The sequence below is a fragment of the Euphorbia lathyris genome, chromosome 9, assembly GCF_963576675.1.
Source record: "Euphorbia lathyris chromosome 9, ddEupLath1.1, whole genome shotgun sequence".
NCBI lineage: Eukaryota > Viridiplantae > Streptophyta > Magnoliopsida > Malpighiales > Euphorbiaceae > Euphorbia > Euphorbia lathyris.
This window is the reverse complement of record NC_088918.1, coordinates 45,142,569-45,161,842: the sequence shown is the minus strand read 5'-3', so window position 1 is coordinate 45,161,842 and position 19,274 is coordinate 45,142,569. Positions and strand designations below refer to the sequence as shown.

Below are 19,274 nucleotides of genomic sequence, written 5' to 3'. Positions count from 1 at the left end.
TTTTTTTCATCTATGGCATTATCAAGTAATTGATTTGCCTTGTCCTTTGACAAATTTATTCTTTTCTTTTCAATTCTTGCGTCAAGAGTTCTTTTTCCATCTATGACATCATCAAGTAATCTTCATTCGATATATGTTGATCTCTCGTTGGAAGATGCAGAGAATCTTGGGTTGCTGTACACGATGAAGATCTCAATGTTAATCATCTAGATCTTCGTTGGTCCTTTATTGAAATGATTGCCCAAACTGGACGAAAACCTCAAAATAGGGGTGATCGATGGCATGTCAATGATGTTGGTATTAGAGATTATGGCGGTAGTTCCCCAATGGTGGTGGATAGCTCGGGTCCGACCGAGATAGTCCATGTAATTGATAATTATGATGGTAGTAATTGCTCAATTAAAAGAGTAATTGATATGGCAGTAACTACTCAATTAAAAGCGTAACTGGTAATTATGATGGTAGCAACCACTCAATTAAAAGCGGAATTGGTAGTTCTGATGGCAGTAACCGCTTAATTAAAAGCGTAATAAGGGGAGCAATAAATATGACAGTTACTATTATTAATGAGGAGTCATTTAAAGAATGGAATCAAGTGGCAATTTTGAAAATGGAAAGAGTAGTTATCATCCAAAACGGCGAATGATGGAGGTCTGTGAGGATTGCAATAACATTTTGGCTATTCATCTATCTGCCAATAAAGAGATGGATGGAGTCTTAATTCTGGGCTCCGGAGCATTATGGGAAATATAGGATAAAAAGTGGATATAGTATGAGCCTACATCAGAATACACACCATCCAACTAGTTTTTGGAAAAGATTTTGGGAGTTGAAAGTGTGGAGCAAGATGCGAAATCTCATGTGGCAGACTTGAAAAGGTTGTGTTCTTCGCAACTCATCTGACATTTTTGTGGCAACAAAGAATATTATCATCTCTTGTCATGTGGACCATTTACTTGTCGAGGATCTTAGCATGAGGAAAGTCCTTAGTTGGTTAAAAATCGTGGTCTCAGTTATTATCGAAACAGACTCACAACTCCTAATAAATGTTTTACATTATCAAGATGTGTCTGTTTCTAGTTTGGGTGTGATTGTAAATCCATATTATTGGATCTTAAGAATAGTAATGTATCTTTTATCAAGCGGTCTGTAATCAATGTTGCCGATATGTTAGTCCAAACGACTTGTTCTATATTAGATTGGTCTATGAACAATGTTAAACAAAAAATTGAGGTTGTGCTTCGCAATAGTGAAGGCCAGTTCTGTGGTGCGTTTTCTAAGCTTCTTCCAGACAACTATCAAATCAGAGATAAAGAAGCAATGAGTATAAGAAAAGCGTTAAGTTGGTTAATAAATAAAGGTCTGAGAAGATGTGAGATTGAATCGGATGCTGCTACGATAGTTAATCTTAGAAAGTGGCCTTTTAGGTCTATATTAGAAGAGTGCAAATCTCAGTTAAATTCTTTAAATAATATTATTGTCAATTTTGTTAGCCCTTCTGCGAATAGTATAGCCATGACTTTCATTAATGAAATTCTTTTTTTGTTTTAAAAAAAAAACTATTACTAATCATAACTTTTTACCAATCTCATTTCAAATAACAATCAAATCAATCTTATTTGAGGAGTCGGTTTGACTGTTATTTAAATAAAATGAGATTGATAAAAGTTCTGATTTTAGCTTCTATTATCTCTTTCTTCTCCGGAACTGTTTAAGTAATAAATGTCAAAATAAAAGGATTGACATTCATGAACGAAAATGTGAAAATATAAACCAATACTATCCAATAAATAGTTCTTAAAAGAAAGGGTTAATATCAAAAAAAAAAAATTTGCGATTTCACGTTTCTGTCAATCAGTATCTGCAGGTTTTTTTTTGTTTTTGTCTCAAAAATAACTCGTGCTGAAAAAGATCAACAACAAAGTGGATTCAAATCCAAGTTTGAAAAAGGATGCAAGAGACGACCTTACCAATTTGTGCTTCTAAACAACTAATTAGGCTGAATACATTAGAAGTCCCTTGTACAGAAAACCGAGTGACAGCTAAACTTTAAGAATATATCATTAACCTCCTAAATTTTCTTAATCTGACATGATTAACTCTATATTGCTATATGGCAGCGCAAGAGAAGTTTTCGACAACTCAAAACGCGCATCACTTTGACAAAATTCAGGTGGCCGATAAGTCACTTTTAGTAAATTCAAAGGACCAATATATTATTTAAGCAAATTCAAGAGGTAATGAGTCATTTTATGTAAGTTCAAGGGGCTAATGAGATACCTCTAAAGTTCAAGGAGCCAATTAGATTTTTGGACCAAGTTCAAGAACCTAATGTATTCAGCCTACTAATTACTAATCACATTATCACTCCTAATGTTGGTTCACTTGAGTTGTTTGTTATCAATCCGTGCAATATAGGCTTCGTTTGTTTGCGGGAAAATATTTTCCTGATTTTTTGGTGTTTGTTTGCATTTGGAAAATAAGTCAACCAAAAATCTTTAGCAAGTCACGATGCCCCTACACACAGATCTCTCACCACGCATTTAATTGCTCAAACTATTATATAACATAACCAATTTGTACCACACTAAACTAATCCAACATTGTTTCAAACACAAGTACAACGTATTCAAGCTCAAGCAGCTTTAAGAATTCAAAACACTAATAACTTAGCATTCCTCGTTTCCCTACCCTACATTCATTTCGACCTGAGTAAATAATCTCCAACACTAGCGTTCTGCCCGATACAACCCAATCATCAAATATTGCTTCATCGCTCCATCTGACAGTAACATGATATTTAACCTATGCACCATTAACTCCAAAATTTCGGCTATATATACCATACCGCATACCAAAATAAGCATACCTAGGTCAATAACAAGATTAATGGACGCACCCTCAATCTGGACCTGCATTTTTCAAGCTTCTTTCCTTGTTATCCTGTCAATTTGAAGGAGATGAAACAATTAGCAAGGAAAATATTGTGCTTAACAAACATATACACATTAACCTCAACTCCCGATACAGAATTAATTAAGTAAACCAAATACCCAATCACCATGTGAAAGTTACAGTGACAGTCTCACATTGACGTTGTATTGATTTCAAAAAAAAAATCTCTCTTTCATGCTGTAAAATGTAGCACATACAAAAACTGAGGACCTTACCATAGTGTACTAACGTACATGAAAATGTAGTATTTTGTTCATTTTAATTGCTTTCTAACAAGTAAACTCAATATATCTTTTCTTAACAACAATAACAAAAGAAAAGAAATTCAATAGAACATAGTGTCTTGATGCCATTTAAAACGAATCACTACAGATTCTATATGTTATATTTGAAACCCAAATGCTCAAAATACATAAAACCTGAACAAGGCAGCTATGTACAATAAATTCAATAAAACCAAATCATCACCTGAAGCAATTGATTCCCAAGGCAGTTGTGATTTCGTGAATGACAGATGTGGCGAAGTGTAGATAGAGCCCAGCTGAGGTGAGAAGGGAATAATAAGAAATACAATATAAGAAGATGACAGCTAACCAAAAGAGTCACTTGCACATGTGTATTCAATAGTTATATTATCCACCTAGTATTCTCAATATACGTGATTTCGCAAAATAATGTATAAAGTTGACATGCCTGTGAATACACAATAACCAAGAAGAACCCAGAACTCATCAACCAATGGAACTCTGCAAGAAATTACCATGACATTCAATTAATTAAAATTTCAATGAGTATCCATTATCAGCAGCTACAATTAAATTACCACGTACCCATCATTCAGTTTGGCTGTTAGTGCATTTGCTATGGCAAATGGTAGATATAATAATGACTGCAAAAATTAAAAATCCAAACAACTTAGTTATTCCCTATCCATTCAATAATTACCTGAATATCTGATATTAAAGACATCCATGAAGAAAATATGAAATGTAAATCAGTGATGAAGAAATTTTGCAGAACATTTGATACTGGAGGATAAACCATGTGTACTTTATAAATCTGTCAGAAGTGAAAAGCACGAATAAATACATAATTACTTTGCTAAGAGCAGTTCTCATATTTCCACTACAATGAAGCACATAACCTATAGTAATTGGGTGGCACGTTAACATTGCATCTGACATTTTACAGAGCAGGAAAAAAACTTGCCACTAGTGAATGAGATTAGAGTAGAGAAACCAAAGCTACATACCATGCACATGTTAGTTTTCAATCCTTTTGGTTCATCGCACAAGTGTGCAAGGATCATTCTTCCCTGTCAAAAATAATAATCCCTATCAAACACGATACAAATACTTAATTCCCTATTGTAGTTTGTGCTAATATAAGAAACAACAGCAGTTATATCAAAAGCCATAAGTGCACTGAGATCACACAACCCTCTTAAGTAATTGAATACAGAAAACCAAAAGTAAAATTAGGACATTTCGAACCAGAGTTGGCAATTATTAATCTGAAAGAATATGCCAAAAAAAAAAAACCAATTAAGGTCAAACTTCAACTCTAACATGCTCTAAACACAGCAAATTTAGTATCATGTGCATCATGACTCAGCAAACACAAACAGCCTACAATTTGATTTCAAACTTCAAAATTTACAGAAAGTCTTCACATCACAAAAATAATTTCTTCGTTATCTATTTTGGATTTTTTTTGTGTTGGGGGGGAGAAAAACTAAGCAAGCTAAAAAAAATCTTCATAGTCAACTCATTAGTAGCCCTAACCTAACAGAAAACAAAGGATTTAGGGGTAAAGTTTGACTTGACCCCAAAAATAAATGACCACGAAAAAGACCAATCTCAACCTGGCATTTATGCAAAATGTTCTTGATTCAATTAATTATATGCTAACACAATAGCAACATGTGCAAGAGAAAACGTATGGTCCTTTCAAGATGCATATGGTGCTATAAGATGTCCATAACATTCAGAAAACGTCAGGTGTCCTCCAATGTCACTCAAGACTGAAAAGCATTTTAGCAACTCCTTATCCGAACATATTGTGAGGTGCCCCCATGCACAAAATTTATGATGACGGAATGTTCAGTTCGGTATTTATGAAAGGTTTCCTTTGCATATTACAAATTTCAAATTTCTTTTATGAATCATGACTTTCACATGAGTATGCTAAGTGCACATCACAGCATTAAGTGAGGACCTGTATCTGGAGGTCATGCATGTATACAACACCATTATATTGCTGTCATGGTCAAAAGCATAGTTATCATATCTGACAGCATCCATTTACAGTGATAGAAAGTAGTTTCTCCTGCTATGTTTTTGTATGACTTCAGTGAAGTTACTAGAATTGCACTATTGAGGAATGAATACTTATTCATTAGAAATGCCATCAGTGTCTATTCTAGTTTGTCTACATAGAAAAACTTGCTCTGGACAGTAATCCATGTTAAGCAATCAATCCCCTCAATATCAATAAATAAAAATATTTGATATGAAACAGTGTAATGAAGTATATATGTAAGCCACTGTTATTAGAATCTTACTATTCGAATTTCGAGCCGAATCTATAGGGAGAATCTAATAAAATCTTAGGATTCGCGATTCGAATCATTTGATTCCATTCGATTCAGCTCTATTTCGAGCCGGATCTTCATCACCGTTCATCAAAAACTTCAACACCACTAAACCCACTCTCCTCTAGTCCGATTGCTAATTATCAAGTTATCAACTCAAACTAGTTCCATTCCATCATTATCAAGTTCACAACAGGCAAAGAAACAGAGTCAGAAGCTCAAACTCTCCATCTCCACTAAGTTATTAAACAGAGTCCGATTTGTGAATTAGTTTTATTAGGATTGCATTTACATTGGATTTGAATTTTAAGTACTTGATTGATATGATTTCTTTTTGACATTAAAATTGCATTTCTGGACTAATATTTAATAAAATATTTTGAGTTCAACACGGTAAATATTTTATTTTTTATAATATTAAGAACTTGAACCGAATTCACGAGTCATGATTCACAAAATGTGGGTTTCAATTCACGAGTTGAATCTCGATTTGACAACTATGATGCAAGCACACATTAGAAATTTAAAAGATAAGCAGAAAAAGAGAGCAAGGGCATCTTACCACAAGGAACCCAAATGCAAGTCCAGTTCCCAGTATAACTAAATGAGGATAATTTCCCATTATATCAGATGGAGACAAATAATCCCTGCATAAGATAACAGGTCCTCTATAAATACAAAACTGAACCATAAGATTTCAATTCCATCACGTGCAAGATAATTTGGAAGGATGAACCATACCACACCAAGACACCTCCCATAAGCACAACAAACGGGTAAAGCTGAAAAAAACAAGAGAAAAAATGAGACATCAATAAAGCATACAATCAATGAATGGTTATAGCAAAGGTCACTAATTACCATAGCCAATGCCAATAACATACTGCCTTTTCTTGCCTGGACAACCTTGTGGACATTAGTGACGCTGCAGAAAGGCCAAATTACATAAAAATGCCTCCTCTAACAGGAATCAAGATTATTATTGTAAACTAACAGCTGCAATTATGTGCAGATATGACCTCAAATAGAACCTCATGGAAACAATATAAACAGGATATGCCATGCAAAGCAGTTGGTCATGTGTGAATACACTAACTTTAAAATCAAAATTCCCCATACTGTACCCATCACCCAGTCAGAGAAAGAGAGAACACAATTATTATTTCCATAACGACAGAAGAAAGATACAGCACTAACAAATTAAACTCTGATCCAAAATACAGTGCTAAGCAGCTAAACAAGGGATTAATAATTTACACCAGGGGCATAAATCTAAAAGTTCAAATAACCGCAGAAAACAATATAATCAGAAGAAAATTTAAATACTTACTTGAATGCAATTGTTGGTATAACCGCAAAAGATATCATCGAATACAGCACAGCTTTGTAAGTTGTGATTTCTGAGCTCAAAAAGAAAAGAGAGGGTGTGAAATTTCACTTCTGCCAACCATGAAACACATAGAAGCTTAAGTGGTCATTAATAGGAATGATAAGACAAAGAGGCAAGGAGCACACAAAATACGAGGCAGGAAAGTAGTTATCAACAATTGTCAGAGTTGAGCCATCAAGATAGAGATGAATCACAGATCAAATAGAGCAATTTAAAGGATTACCCCAAGGAAATACCATACAAAACTCAAAAATCATAGAGCAAATAAAAATATAACTAGCAACATCCAACTAACTAACATTAAAATTCTTAACAAATGAAAAACAATACCATCAGAAAACAAGACTAGATCACAGAGTTTTCATTTGAAGAGACAAAAGATTATCGTGAGGTATGTATATATATAGACAAAAGAATACTATGAAGAAGTCCGTCTGGAACAAAATCATATTACAAGTCCATGTAACTTGAAGTAGCAATCCATCAGCAGAGCGAGATGAGGCAAGAAATGCGAGGGAAGCGACGAAGAAGGCGAGCAGGAATACAGAAGGCAATTGAAGAAAGTACCAGAAACCTAGCCAAGATAGCGAGAAGGCAAGGATGCCGACTGAAAATCATGATGAAGTATCAAGGAAAAGACTGAAACACTCATAACATGTTTAGTGCATATTCATATACGCAAGGAACGAAAGGAAAAGCTTAACATGCATAGAAATAGTTATAGAGAATGTGATATTGGAAAAAAAGGGTAAATTGGGGATTACAGGACACACGGTTTATGGGCTTAGCTGGAGTTTGTTGGGAGAGGAGAGAGGACTATAGGTTATATATATATATATATAGGAGAGGGCTCTTGTGAGAACCCTTTTTTAGGTGAGGACACTTCCTTATGGTGAGAACACTCAAAACTACGTCGTTTTGAGTAGGAAAATTAAAAAAAAACGCTGCTGCTTATGGGGTTCGAACCTTGGACTATTCATGCTTAACACTGAGCCAATTGCTTTTCTTGTGTATTATATCACGGGCTGCTTAATATACCACTATCCTTTTAGCTTCTATTGTTTAATATTTGATGCATGCACTTGTTAATATCGATTAAATGCGCATAATAATAAATTATTAATAGAAAAAAAAAATGTGCATAATAATGAATTATTAATAGAAAAAAATCCAAGAACATACTCTAATTTCTTATTTATTTAATTCCTCTATATTTTTGTAATTTATGTTTTAAAATGTTAAGGACGATGTTCTAAACATTGTTACATATGTTCTCAACTTTATAATTTGTGTTCTAAAAATTAAGTATAATGTTTTAAAAAAATACTAAATATATGGATCATTTTTGCATTTGTTCTATATTATAATTTATAACTCATATTCTAAAAAACATAACGTATGTTCTAAAGTTTATATTTTGTGTTCCAAAAATTAAGTATGATGTTCTAAAAAAATCAGTAGATATCTGAATCGTTTTTTCATTTGTTCTACAATATAATTTATAACTCATGTTCGAAAAAACATAACACATGTTCTAAAAAACATAACGTATGTTCTAAAACATATGGCGTACGTTCTAAACTTCATAGTTCGTGTTTTAAAAGTTAAAATATATGTTCTAACGTATGTTTTAAAAAATATATAGTTTGTGTTCAAAAAATTAAGTATAATGTTCTAAAAAATCAGTAGATATCTGGATCGTTTTTTCATTTGTTCTATAATATAATTTATAACTCATGTTCGAAAAAACATAACACATGTTCTAAAAAATATAACGTATGTTCTAAAAAATGTGTCGTACGTTCTAAACTTCATAGTTCGTTCTAACGTATGTTTTAAAAAATATATTTTCTTATATAACATAAATTACAAAAATATAAAGGAATTAAATAAATAAGAAATTAGAGCATGTTCTTCGATTTTTTTTCTATTAATAATTCATTATTATGCACATTTCTTTTTTTTCTATTAATAATTCATTATTATGCATATTTAATCGATATTAATAAGTGCATGCGTCAAATATTAAACAATAGAAGCTACTAGCACAATAGTATATTAAGCAGCGCGCTTGATATAATGAACAAGAGAAGCAATTGTCTCGTGGAGTGTAGATGGAAGAGCCTATGTTCGATTCCCACTAACAGCATATATATATATATATATATATATGTGTGTGTGTGTGTGAATTTAGTTGGTGAAAGGCACGTTTGGGAATTTAGTTATACTCAGCTTATGCTTAGGGCAGTGGAGTTTTCTCCACTGACTGGGCAGTAGGTTTCTCTATTGATTTTATCTTTCTATTCCTTGTGTTCTTCTATTCTGTTTGTTGTTGGTAAATACATTTTTTTACTTTCAAATCATTACATGAACTTTGTTCATCTTCTATTTTCCATATCTCAGTATCGCGATATTTATCAGTTGCTTTACCTGCCGGATTCGAAACGCGGAACGGCGAAATGCTAACAATGAAGGAATTGGAGGAAGTAGAAGCTAGATTAGACATTCAAGATCAGAAACTCGATTCCCAATGACTGAACTACAACAGACCATGTTATTGATGCAAGATGAGTATGTGGTGGAGGTTGAGGAATTCAAGGATTTTTTCATTGTCAAAATCAAATCTACTGTTGTGCAGGGTCAAACCATTGTTGAAGACAATTTGGTTTCCATCACTGATATGGTTTGAAATTGCTAGAGAATGGTCACCGATTTTCAGGTCGGGGAAAATGAAAGACATCAGAAGGAAGCATTAAAATCAATTGTTTCATTGGGACCTTTGAAAAGCTGTTGAAAAATGGAAAGCAGAAATACAGAGTTTGGAGAGACCACAAGATATTGAAACGTTCATTTGCATCCATCTTTTGCCCCTGAATTTCTGTTTGAAGGAATCCCGTTTGTCGGTGGTGGATCTAAGATAGGAAGGGAGAATTGCGTTCTCACAAAATGAGACGGCATCATGCATATGAAGGGATCCGCTACTCACGTGAGTATTGCAAGGAATTCTTTACAATTGAGGCTATGAAGAAGTTAATGGAGGTGTTGATGGAGTGTAAATTGAGGACTGGGTACCAAGTGAGTATTGCACAAAAATGTAAGCTTGTGGAAATAAGGGAGAAAGTTTTGGTTGGATTTGTGAATGATGAGATGTGGAAGCTGGCCATGGTATCAGATATGATTGAGTTGTGGGTTATGGATGGGATAAAGCAAGGTTTGACAATTTTGAGCATTTTGACGACAAGGCTATACCAGTTACGTTGGAAGTTCTTACCCTATGCTCCCTCTCTTAGTTGACAAAGGCCAGGTTTCAAGCTTAGAGCAACATCATTAAGTTTTTGCAGCCAAAGCTCCATGTTTTCCATATCACATAGTCAATTTTGGCTATTCATTGCAGAAGTTAGCCTTGTTGTTTTGGATGCTAAGGAAATTAATTCATTGTTAGACTTGGAACTGTATGAACAACTCTGCAATCAAGACTGGGAAAGTGTGATTTGGAAGTTACAGTTTCTCTACTACTTAAAAGTATGGACAGTGTTTCAATGGTTAATTGTTTGGAAGCCTACGGGATTGGAATGTGCCTTTTGGAGGTATGATCGACATTAAACAGACAATCCTCTTGACTCCAATCTTGAGGACAAGACGGTTTCAAGGGGGGAATATTGATAGAGAATATGATATTGGAAGAATTAAAGAACATGCAGTTTATGGGCTTAGTTGGAATTTATTTTGGGAGAGGAGAAAGGACTATAGGTTATATATATATATGTGAGGGTTTAGTTGGTGAAAGACATGTTCGGGAATTTAGTTAGTAATTGGCTATGCTTGGGCAGTGGAGTTTTCTTCACTAATAGCAATAGTATGTTTAGGCAGTAGGTTTCTCTGCTGATTTGATCTTTCTATTCCTGGTGTTTCTCTATCTGTTTGGTTGATTTGTTGTTGGGAAATACTCTTTCTAGTTTCAATGTATTAAATAAACTCTGTTCATCTTCTATGTTCCATATCTCATCATCGCGATATCTATCAAATCGCTTTATAAATACAAATCCTTTCGTGCTAGTATTATTACAAAAACATGTGCAAAAGCCTATAAGGATAATATTCATAGCCATTCTGACAACTGAAAAAAGTAAAGAAGATCACATCAAGGAAAAAATATAAACACATTTCATATTTTTAATGTCAAAAGATAGTCAAAACTAGTCATTCAACAAGATTAGCAATCAGCACAGACATTACATACAAGGAATTCATAATTCTTACCACTTATGATTGGCACCCAACTTAGAAAGGGAAGAGACTTCCCAAATTGCTGAGCCCACCACTCAGCACCTTACCAAAACAAAAACTAAGTTGACATCAATAAAAATAGCTGAGTGCAAAGATAGAGGAAAACTAAGAAATGATTATTAATTTAAGAACAGTGAAAATTTTACAGAAATCAATAGATGAATTATTTCAAGTGTCTGGGTGGTAGAAAGACCATACCAACTATTGCTGTGAAAAAATGAGCGACATATATTAACATCAGACCCTCAGTAGGTCCATTAACTGCTGGAAGAATAAGTGTATTGGTAAAGAAGCTGGATTGAAGGCAGAAAAAGGTCCACATTAGCAGTATAACATACAGAAGTTACAGCGACAAACACTTAAGCTACTGAAACACAATGAGAACCCAAAAATATAAAAATAAATCCAATGGTCATCTGGAAAAAAACAGAAAACAACAACTCTCACTGAGGATGGAAATACAGTACAAACTACTCAATTCACTTAAAGGAAAATAAATAACGGACATTTCAATATCACTTACTGTTCCCATGTTGCACCATAAAAGGGTACAGCTGAAATGACCCAAAACCAAAAACTGTCCCTTCCACACATGGCAGTGCTTGCATAAGCCATGCTTTCAAACTGAGGAAATACCCATAATATATGTTAAAATGAACTCCACTTGCTAGAATTCAAGAACTGAAGAAGGAAAAACATATACCGCACAAGCAAGCGCATCACATCCTACAATTGTTGAGAAAAAAAAATTCAGTGGTTCTCAGCAATGTAAGTATTAAAAAAATTGGTAACTCATTCAACGACAATAACATCACCATGATCGAAAAGTTCTCCTAATGGACTTGAGGAGTTTGTCCGTCGCGCTTGCTTCCCATCAACAGCATCAAAAGTCTACGAAATTAATAAGAGGTCAGCAAACACCATCTTAAAAAACAAAGAAAGCCCCAATAGAAACACGAAAGGTATAATTACTGCAGATGAGAATTAGACTCATACCTGATATAAAAATAGAAGCAACCCATGTGCAAAATGAACCCATCTTGGTGGAGGTGAATCTAGATGAGGTGAATATATCTGAGAGATTGAAAGCATAAGTTTGAAACTGTTGAAAAAGAAAAAATTACTAAAGCCAACGGTACTCTTCTACAAACCTGTCAACAAAGAAAATACTACTTACATAGCCAAGAAGTGCAGAAATGACTAAGAACATAAATCCCATAAGAGTGATCTACACCCAAAAGCCAGAAGTTATTAGACATCAAAAAGAAAAGTAACCATTGGGCGACTTAAAATCACAAATTGACAAAACAAAAAAAAATACATCTTACCATATTTGGCCTGAAGGAGATCCAAATACAAATATGCATCCGGAAAGAGAAAAGAGGGCAAAAGAAAGCAATTAGAGAATGCCAGAAATCGAGTAAAGGAATTCCTTAAGAAATTCAATATGACTATAAGGATTAAATGCTCCTCAAAGTAATGAACTGAAGGATTCTCTATGAAAGCAGATAGAGGTTTTTGATTTTGCGATGCCGAATATGACAAGTAATAATCCATCTATTACCACCATCCACATCATGGATAATGACAATAATTGATAAACCACAAAAGAAAGACAAGAAACACGCTTATACATGACTGACAACTCTTTTTACTAATGATCATAAAATAGTAAAAGAATTCGAAAGTGCTTGGGTTGACATTAAATGACCATTACAGATAGTAAAATGATCCTACATGAATTTTCTCTAAAACCAATGTTCAACCAAATCAAGCAATGTTTTTAAGGAAAAACTCCAACTGTTCGTCACAAACACCAGTAGAACAAAAACCAAGCCATAATCCTGAATGGCTGTGTGGATTATCTGCCCCAGATAAAGAAAAAGAAAAAAGCAATTACATAGAGTGCTTAAGTTATCAGATGGAGCAACAATGGATTAGAAGTAAATATACCTTATCATTTTTAATATAATAACCAGGAAGACCAAAGCACATCCAGATTAGCACCAAACTAAATACTGTAAGAATATCAAACTGAGGAGACCATCTCATCACTTTCATGAATTATATAATTCTTCAACTTCTACTCTGAATTTGGATGGTTGAACTTAGAGTGAAATATCAAACGGGTTGACAGCAATTTCTAAATTTTATATGCAAGCTGAAACTGGGTTATGATCATATGTTTCATACCGGACCCAAAAATTGCTTGCACTATACATATTAAACAATTACATAACTATAATATAATCATTTCTCATCAATAAGATTACTAACTAGAGCACACTAATCAGACCAAATTCCTTGTCCAGTGAACCAATTCAAAAATGCACAAGGCTACTTCCCCAAAGATATATCACTGAAAACAGTATTCAATTTCCACTTCTCTACAGTAGATAAAGTACTCTCCGCCTAATTTTAATCCAACATCACCCCACGAAAAGACTGAATGAGTTCAACTCAATTAAGCAAAAGAACAAACTAGAAAAAGCACAGTGAAAATACAGAAAGTACTCAAAAATCAAATTCAACATCTTTCCCTGGAGCATCAACTGGGCCAAAGGCCTTTCTGAGTGTAGGGTTGCATGCGCTTAGGGCTGCTCCCAAAGCAATGGGATTTTTGGTCAAGTTGGTAATTTTTCTTACATCTCTCCTGTCCCCAAATTCTATATAGTTGGATGGAAAATCCCCATCATCAGAGATGAAATAGCACAACCCATGTATCGCATTTGACCTAGGACAGGAACTATGAGTTTGACTCTCCGAGAAATCATCATACAAGATTTCACACAAATTAAAAGAAAAAAATGGTCGATTAGCGCGTAATTACAAAAGTGAAGAGCTTACGGCATCCAAAGAGGAAAGAAGTTAACAAATCGACTCCAAAATGGTTGCAGAACATATTTAGCAACATAAGAGTGATCAACTCCGCTGTACTTGTATCTGTGAAGTGCTGCTACTCCATGTGCACCAATATAACCCATTCCTTTCCTTTTGCCCAACAATAAAACAGAAACATATATAAACCTAATAAGCCTCCATACGACCTGCTGCGAAAGATCTACGCGAATTGACAACTTTTTGAAAAAATGGAAACAAACGACAGGAGAAAGAAGCATGCAAACCTGGATTGGCTGGTGAAATGGATCTGAAATATTGGGGATAAAATGTCAATTTTGCCCTAACCTTATTCCTTCTTGTTATACCTATTATCCCCAACCTTATTCCTTCTTTTTTTTTTTTGGAAAATTACAAAAAAATGGAACACCAAAATATAGAAAGAAAGAAAGGGGAAAAAAATGAAAAGTTTGAGATATTTTGGTTAATTGGTTGGGTAATTTGGAAAAAAATGAAAAATATAGTATAGATATATAATAGGTTGGTTAACTGGTCTAAATATATAAATGGTCTTCCATTTAATTCAATTTTATAATTTTTTTTATAGAGCCTTATTCCTTTTTCTTAGTACCTATTATCTATAAAATAGTGTAATTATTGGTATAAAATTAAGGGTAAATAATTATAAAGTTCTATTGTTTTATCTAACACACTATTCAATCCTTATATTTTTAGAAATAATTATGTAGTTCCTCAATTTTTATTTCGCCAACCCTTTAGTCCTTATGTTTAAGGCAATGGTCAAAATCTATATCTATACTATATATAATAGCGGAAGCAGAGAGAATTTGTAAGATGTGTTTTATAGGCCTTTTCGCTTAGTTAGCATCGTAAGAGAGAATATACAAGTTTAAATTATCTATATTAATAGTAATTAAGAAATTGAAATATCATAACTACTATATTAATATTATAAATACTATTTCATTTTTATCGTTAAAATAAATGTATTAATTACACAACATTTGATTGTTGTCATGGTTCTCTCCTCTACTAGGGCTCGTTGTGAGATTTCTTTTGTGCCGATCTGGTCTTTTCTTGGTATTATCTATTGATTTGCTGGTATTCCTTTTGTGATCTCCTCTTCTCGTGATTATGACGGAACAATTAGAAGCGATGATTCAAAAAATGGCTCTGTCTGAGATCGAAGGTGAGCTCCTTGATTTAGGAACTGGGCGTGGCGACGAGGACGCTCCTCCAGCCAAATTTGGTTTGATCGGGAGGGTACTATCACACAAACCGCTTAATCTTAAAGGAATGGCGAACGCCTTCAGTATTGGCTGGAGAATCAAAGGATTTCAATTGAAGGAGTTTAGGGATAGAATTTTTCTGTGCGAATTTGAAAACAAAAAGGATTTGGACAAAGTTTTAAATGAGGGGCCCTGGCACTTCGAACGACAATTGGTTGTATTTCATAAAATTTAGGGACATGAACAATTAGATGAGGTACAAATGAATTCGTGTGACTTTTGGGTACACGTGGGGAACCTCCCTCTTAATTGTAGAGATGTTGAGTCTATTTCTGCAGTGGCTGGGCGAATCGGTACTGTGGTGGCTATAGATGAAGGGGACATAGACTCATGGAGCAGTTTGTGTTAGGGGAGTGGTGGTGAAAAATAGTGTGGGGGAGAAGGTTTGGGTCTCATTTAGATATGAACGCCTACCTAATTTTTGCTACTGGTGCGGGAAAGTGGGGCATGGATATGACGATTGCAAAGATATGAATGAAGAGTTTGATGGTGTGGATTGGCCATTTGGTCCACAACTTCATGTGTCCCCCTGGAAAGCTCGCTCTGTGAAGGTGGCTATTAATTCTAGTAAGCCAATTGTTGAGGCTGGGATTGGAAAGAAAAGAGTTATTCGTAAGCTGGATAGAGTCCTTCAACGATGCGAGGACACTAATCTCGCTCTTAGTTGGGAGAAGTGTCAATTTATGGTATGAGATTGTATAGTGTTGGGACAAAAAGTGTCCGGGGAGGGAATCGTGGTCGATCAGGCCAAGATTGAGGTAATCGAAAAATTGCCTCCACCAATTAATGTGATAGGGATCCGGGGTTTTTTGGGTCACGCGGGTTTCTATAGGAGGTTCATTAAGGACTTTTCCAAAATAGCAACCCCCTTGACACAACTACTCCTTGGAAGGGTTGGAACTGACTGCTTCTGGAAATATAATTGACAATTTATCAAGGGAGAAAGTGGTGTGTGCTCTGATTGTTGAGTTGGCTCTACCGAAGGGTAATGATGTTGCAGAGGTGGTGGGTGCTAAAATTGTGGAGAATGTGGCTGTGCATGAACCTGTGACTCAGATTGTTGATGCAAGCACTGATAGTCTTGGGTTTAAGGCATCTCCGTTTGAATTCAATGCATCTAAACAGAAGGAGGTGGCCATTAGTTTACCATCGAGGGGCAACAAGTTTAGTATGAAAAAGCTTGCTAGAGGAAGAAGAGGGACAACTGGTTTAGCCTAAAAGAGTCCGTAATCCGAAGCAGGAATTCCGTTGAGTGGTGGTTCCAAGAGGAAAAAAAAGGATATGGATGAGATAATGTGGTTGGAAACTGATAGGTTATCTTCATCAAAAAAGACGAAGGGTACTGATGAATGTTATAATTCAAACAATGCAAAGGCGGAGGTTGTAGTTGTGGGACAGCCCCGCCTAGAATTATAAAAATAATTAGTTGTAACATTCAGGGGCTGGGTAACCCCCAAACGTTCTATGCTTTGGCTCGTTTGATGAGTCATAATTGCCCAGATTTGGTGTTTGTAATGGAATCTCGATTACATCAAAAGGAGGTGGATAGGTTGAGGGTAAAGTTTGAGAAGCATAATTTATTTTCGGTTTCTGTTGTTGGGAGGTCTGGTGGTCTTATATTAACATGGGATAAGAGTCTAGCTATCCAAATTTTAGGCTATTATGATCACTGTATACATTTTGGTCTTATAAATAAGGCTGGTGGTATTTGTTGGAGGGGGTCAGGGGTGTATGGCTGGCCGGAAGGAAGCAATAAGTGCAGAACTTGGGGCATGATGAGGGATCTCTACTTAAAAGAACAGGCCCCATGGCTTTGCTTTAGGGATTTTAATGAGGTTTTATTTTCTTTTGAAAAATAAGGGGGGAGAACAAGATGTTACGGAATGCGACAGGCATTCAGGGACTGTATCAATGACTATGATTTGTTTGATCTCGGATTTCAGGGTGCACTTTTTACATGGTCAAATGGGAGGAAGGGAGATGGAAGAATTATGGAAAGGTTGGACCGTTTCCTTCAGTCGGTTGCATGGGATGCTTTATTTCCATCTACTATTGTCTATCATCTGGCTCGGGTGTGTTTGGATCATGCGCCTCTATTGTTTGATACTGCCAGTAAGAGTCCAAAAGGGCGGAAACCTTTTCGCTTTGAGGCATTTTGGGTTAAGGAAGATGGATGTAGACAGGTTATTACCGATGCTTAGGGGGCCAGTCAAAATAGGGATAATATGGACGTTATGAGTAAAATCATGCAATGTGGTAATAAAGTAATTAGTTGGAGCAATGAAGAATTGGGGCATATTGGTAAACAAATCAAGGACCTGACTGTGGATCTTAATCAACTCCAGATGTGTGCTAGCTCCCCGAGAGTGGATGAGGAAATGGATAGGGTTACTAAAAAATTGGGTTTATTACATGATAGGGAAGAGGCTATGTGGAAATAGAGGTCTCGCATTTTATGGCTCTCCCAAGGGGATAGAAATAGGAAATTTTTTCATGGGAAATATAGCGCTCGGAGGAAAGCTAACAGTTTACATCGACTTCAGGATTCAAGTGGGAAATGGTGTGATGATGAAGAGGAGATTAAGGAAATTATGGTCTCGTACTACCAAAATCTTTTCTCTTCCTCATCACATGTTGGGATTATGGATGTCTATTCTGTAGTGGATTCGAGGATTGAGCGGTCTGATGCAGAGATGTTGAGTGTTGTGTATATAAAAGATGAGGTTAAGGCGTCTCTTGATCAAATGCAACCTTTAAAGGCTCCAGGGCAGGGCCTGATGGTATGCCTGTTCTTTTCTTCTCTACATATTGGGACAGTATTGGTGAAGACATCTCTCATGTTGTCCTTGATATCCTCAGTGTCAAGGCATTCCCTCCTAACTTTAACCATATATTTATTACCTTAATACCCAATGTTGCTTCACCTTCCACTATGAAGTATTTAAGGCCGATAAGTCTATGTAATGTCATTTACAATCTGGTGTCTAAAGTGTTGGCGAATAGGATGAAGGGTTGTCTTGAGTCGATTATTAGTCAAACGCAATATGCATTTGTCCTTGGACGACTCATTACGGATAATGCCCTGATTGTATTTGAAATGTTTCATACAATAAAGTATAAGTGTTATGGAAGGAAAAGGTATTGTGCTCTAAAGCTTGATATGAGTAAGGCATATGATCGTGTTGAGTGGGCGTTTGTCGAGGCTACGATGAAGTGTATGGGTTTTCCCGGTCAGTTTGTTGATACCGTGTTACAATGTATTTCTTCGCCTACTTTTTCATTTCTTATAAATGGGGTGCCCAAAGGTTTAATTCGGCCTAGCAGGGGTCTTCGTCAGGGAGATCCTATTTCACCCTATTTGTTTTTATTATGCGCTGAAGGTTTTTCATCTTTGTTAAAGCAGGCGGAGATTAACAACTGTCTTCATGATATTGTTCCTGGGTCGAGTGGCCCTATGATAACTCATTTATTTTTTACAAATGACTCGTTGACATTTTTCAAAGCTTCCTTTGAAGAGATGGTGGTTGTGAAGAACATCCTTGTAAAATATGGACTGGCTTTTAGACAGTGTGTGAATTTGGAAAAGTCAAATATTAGCTTCAGTGCAAATTTGGGGGGCGAATTTAAAGCGATGTTGAGAGGACATATGGGGGTAAAAGAAGTTGCTGCTCTTCCAAGATATCTGGGTTTACCCACAATTCTTGGAAGATCCAAGAATCGGATTTTTGCTTTCTTACGGGATAGGCTCTGTAAAAGACTCCAGGGTTGGAACGAGAGGCTACTATCTCAGGGTGGCAAGGAGGTACTAATCAAGGCTATTGCGTTGGCTATTCCGCAGTATGTGATGAGTTGTTTCTTGGTGCCAAAGACGTTTTGTGAAGAGTTGTAATCGATTATTTCC

At 35.4% G+C, this 19,274-nt stretch overlaps 1 protein-coding gene across 5 annotated transcripts in view; it reads right to left on the bottom strand.

The window, feature by feature from the left end:
• Positions 1-2,530: 2,530 nt before the first annotated feature.
• LOC136205247 (choline/ethanolaminephosphotransferase 1) overlaps positions 2,531-19,274 on the bottom strand; it is a 66,280-nt gene continuing 49,536 nt past the window's right edge. The window contains exons 1-19 of one of the 5 annotated variants that reach the window (XM_065995762.1): positions 14,073-14,344; positions 12,554-12,563; positions 12,403-12,453; positions 12,222-12,299; positions 12,041-12,116; positions 11,929-11,951; positions 11,749-11,849; positions 11,424-11,518; positions 11,199-11,267; positions 6,879-6,948; positions 6,410-6,473; positions 6,290-6,330; positions 6,111-6,195; positions 4,208-4,270; positions 3,786-3,844; positions 3,649-3,701; positions 3,424-3,496; positions 2,870-2,943; positions 2,531-2,782 (exon numbers count right to left, since the gene is read on the bottom strand). In XM_065995762.1, the coding sequence (XP_065851834.1) occupies positions 2,922-2,943; positions 3,424-3,496; positions 3,649-3,701; positions 3,786-3,844; positions 4,208-4,270; positions 6,111-6,195; positions 6,290-6,330; positions 6,410-6,473; positions 6,879-6,948; positions 11,199-11,267; positions 11,424-11,518; positions 11,749-11,849; positions 11,929-11,951; positions 12,041-12,116; positions 12,222-12,299; positions 12,403-12,453; positions 12,554-12,563; positions 14,073-14,344 (1,305 nt within the window). In that variant the 3' untranslated portion in view covers positions 2,531-2,782; positions 2,870-2,921. Of the gene's footprint in view, positions 2,944-3,423; positions 3,497-3,648; positions 3,702-3,785; positions 3,845-4,207; positions 4,271-6,110; positions 6,196-6,289; positions 6,331-6,409; positions 6,474-6,878; positions 6,949-11,198; positions 11,268-11,423; positions 11,519-11,748; positions 11,850-11,928; positions 11,952-12,040; positions 12,117-12,221; positions 12,300-12,402; positions 12,455-12,553; positions 12,564-14,072; positions 14,345-19,274 lie in introns of those variants that run through there. The other 4 variants (XM_065995758.1, XM_065995761.1, XM_065995763.1 and 1 more) reach the window with 4 other exon arrangements.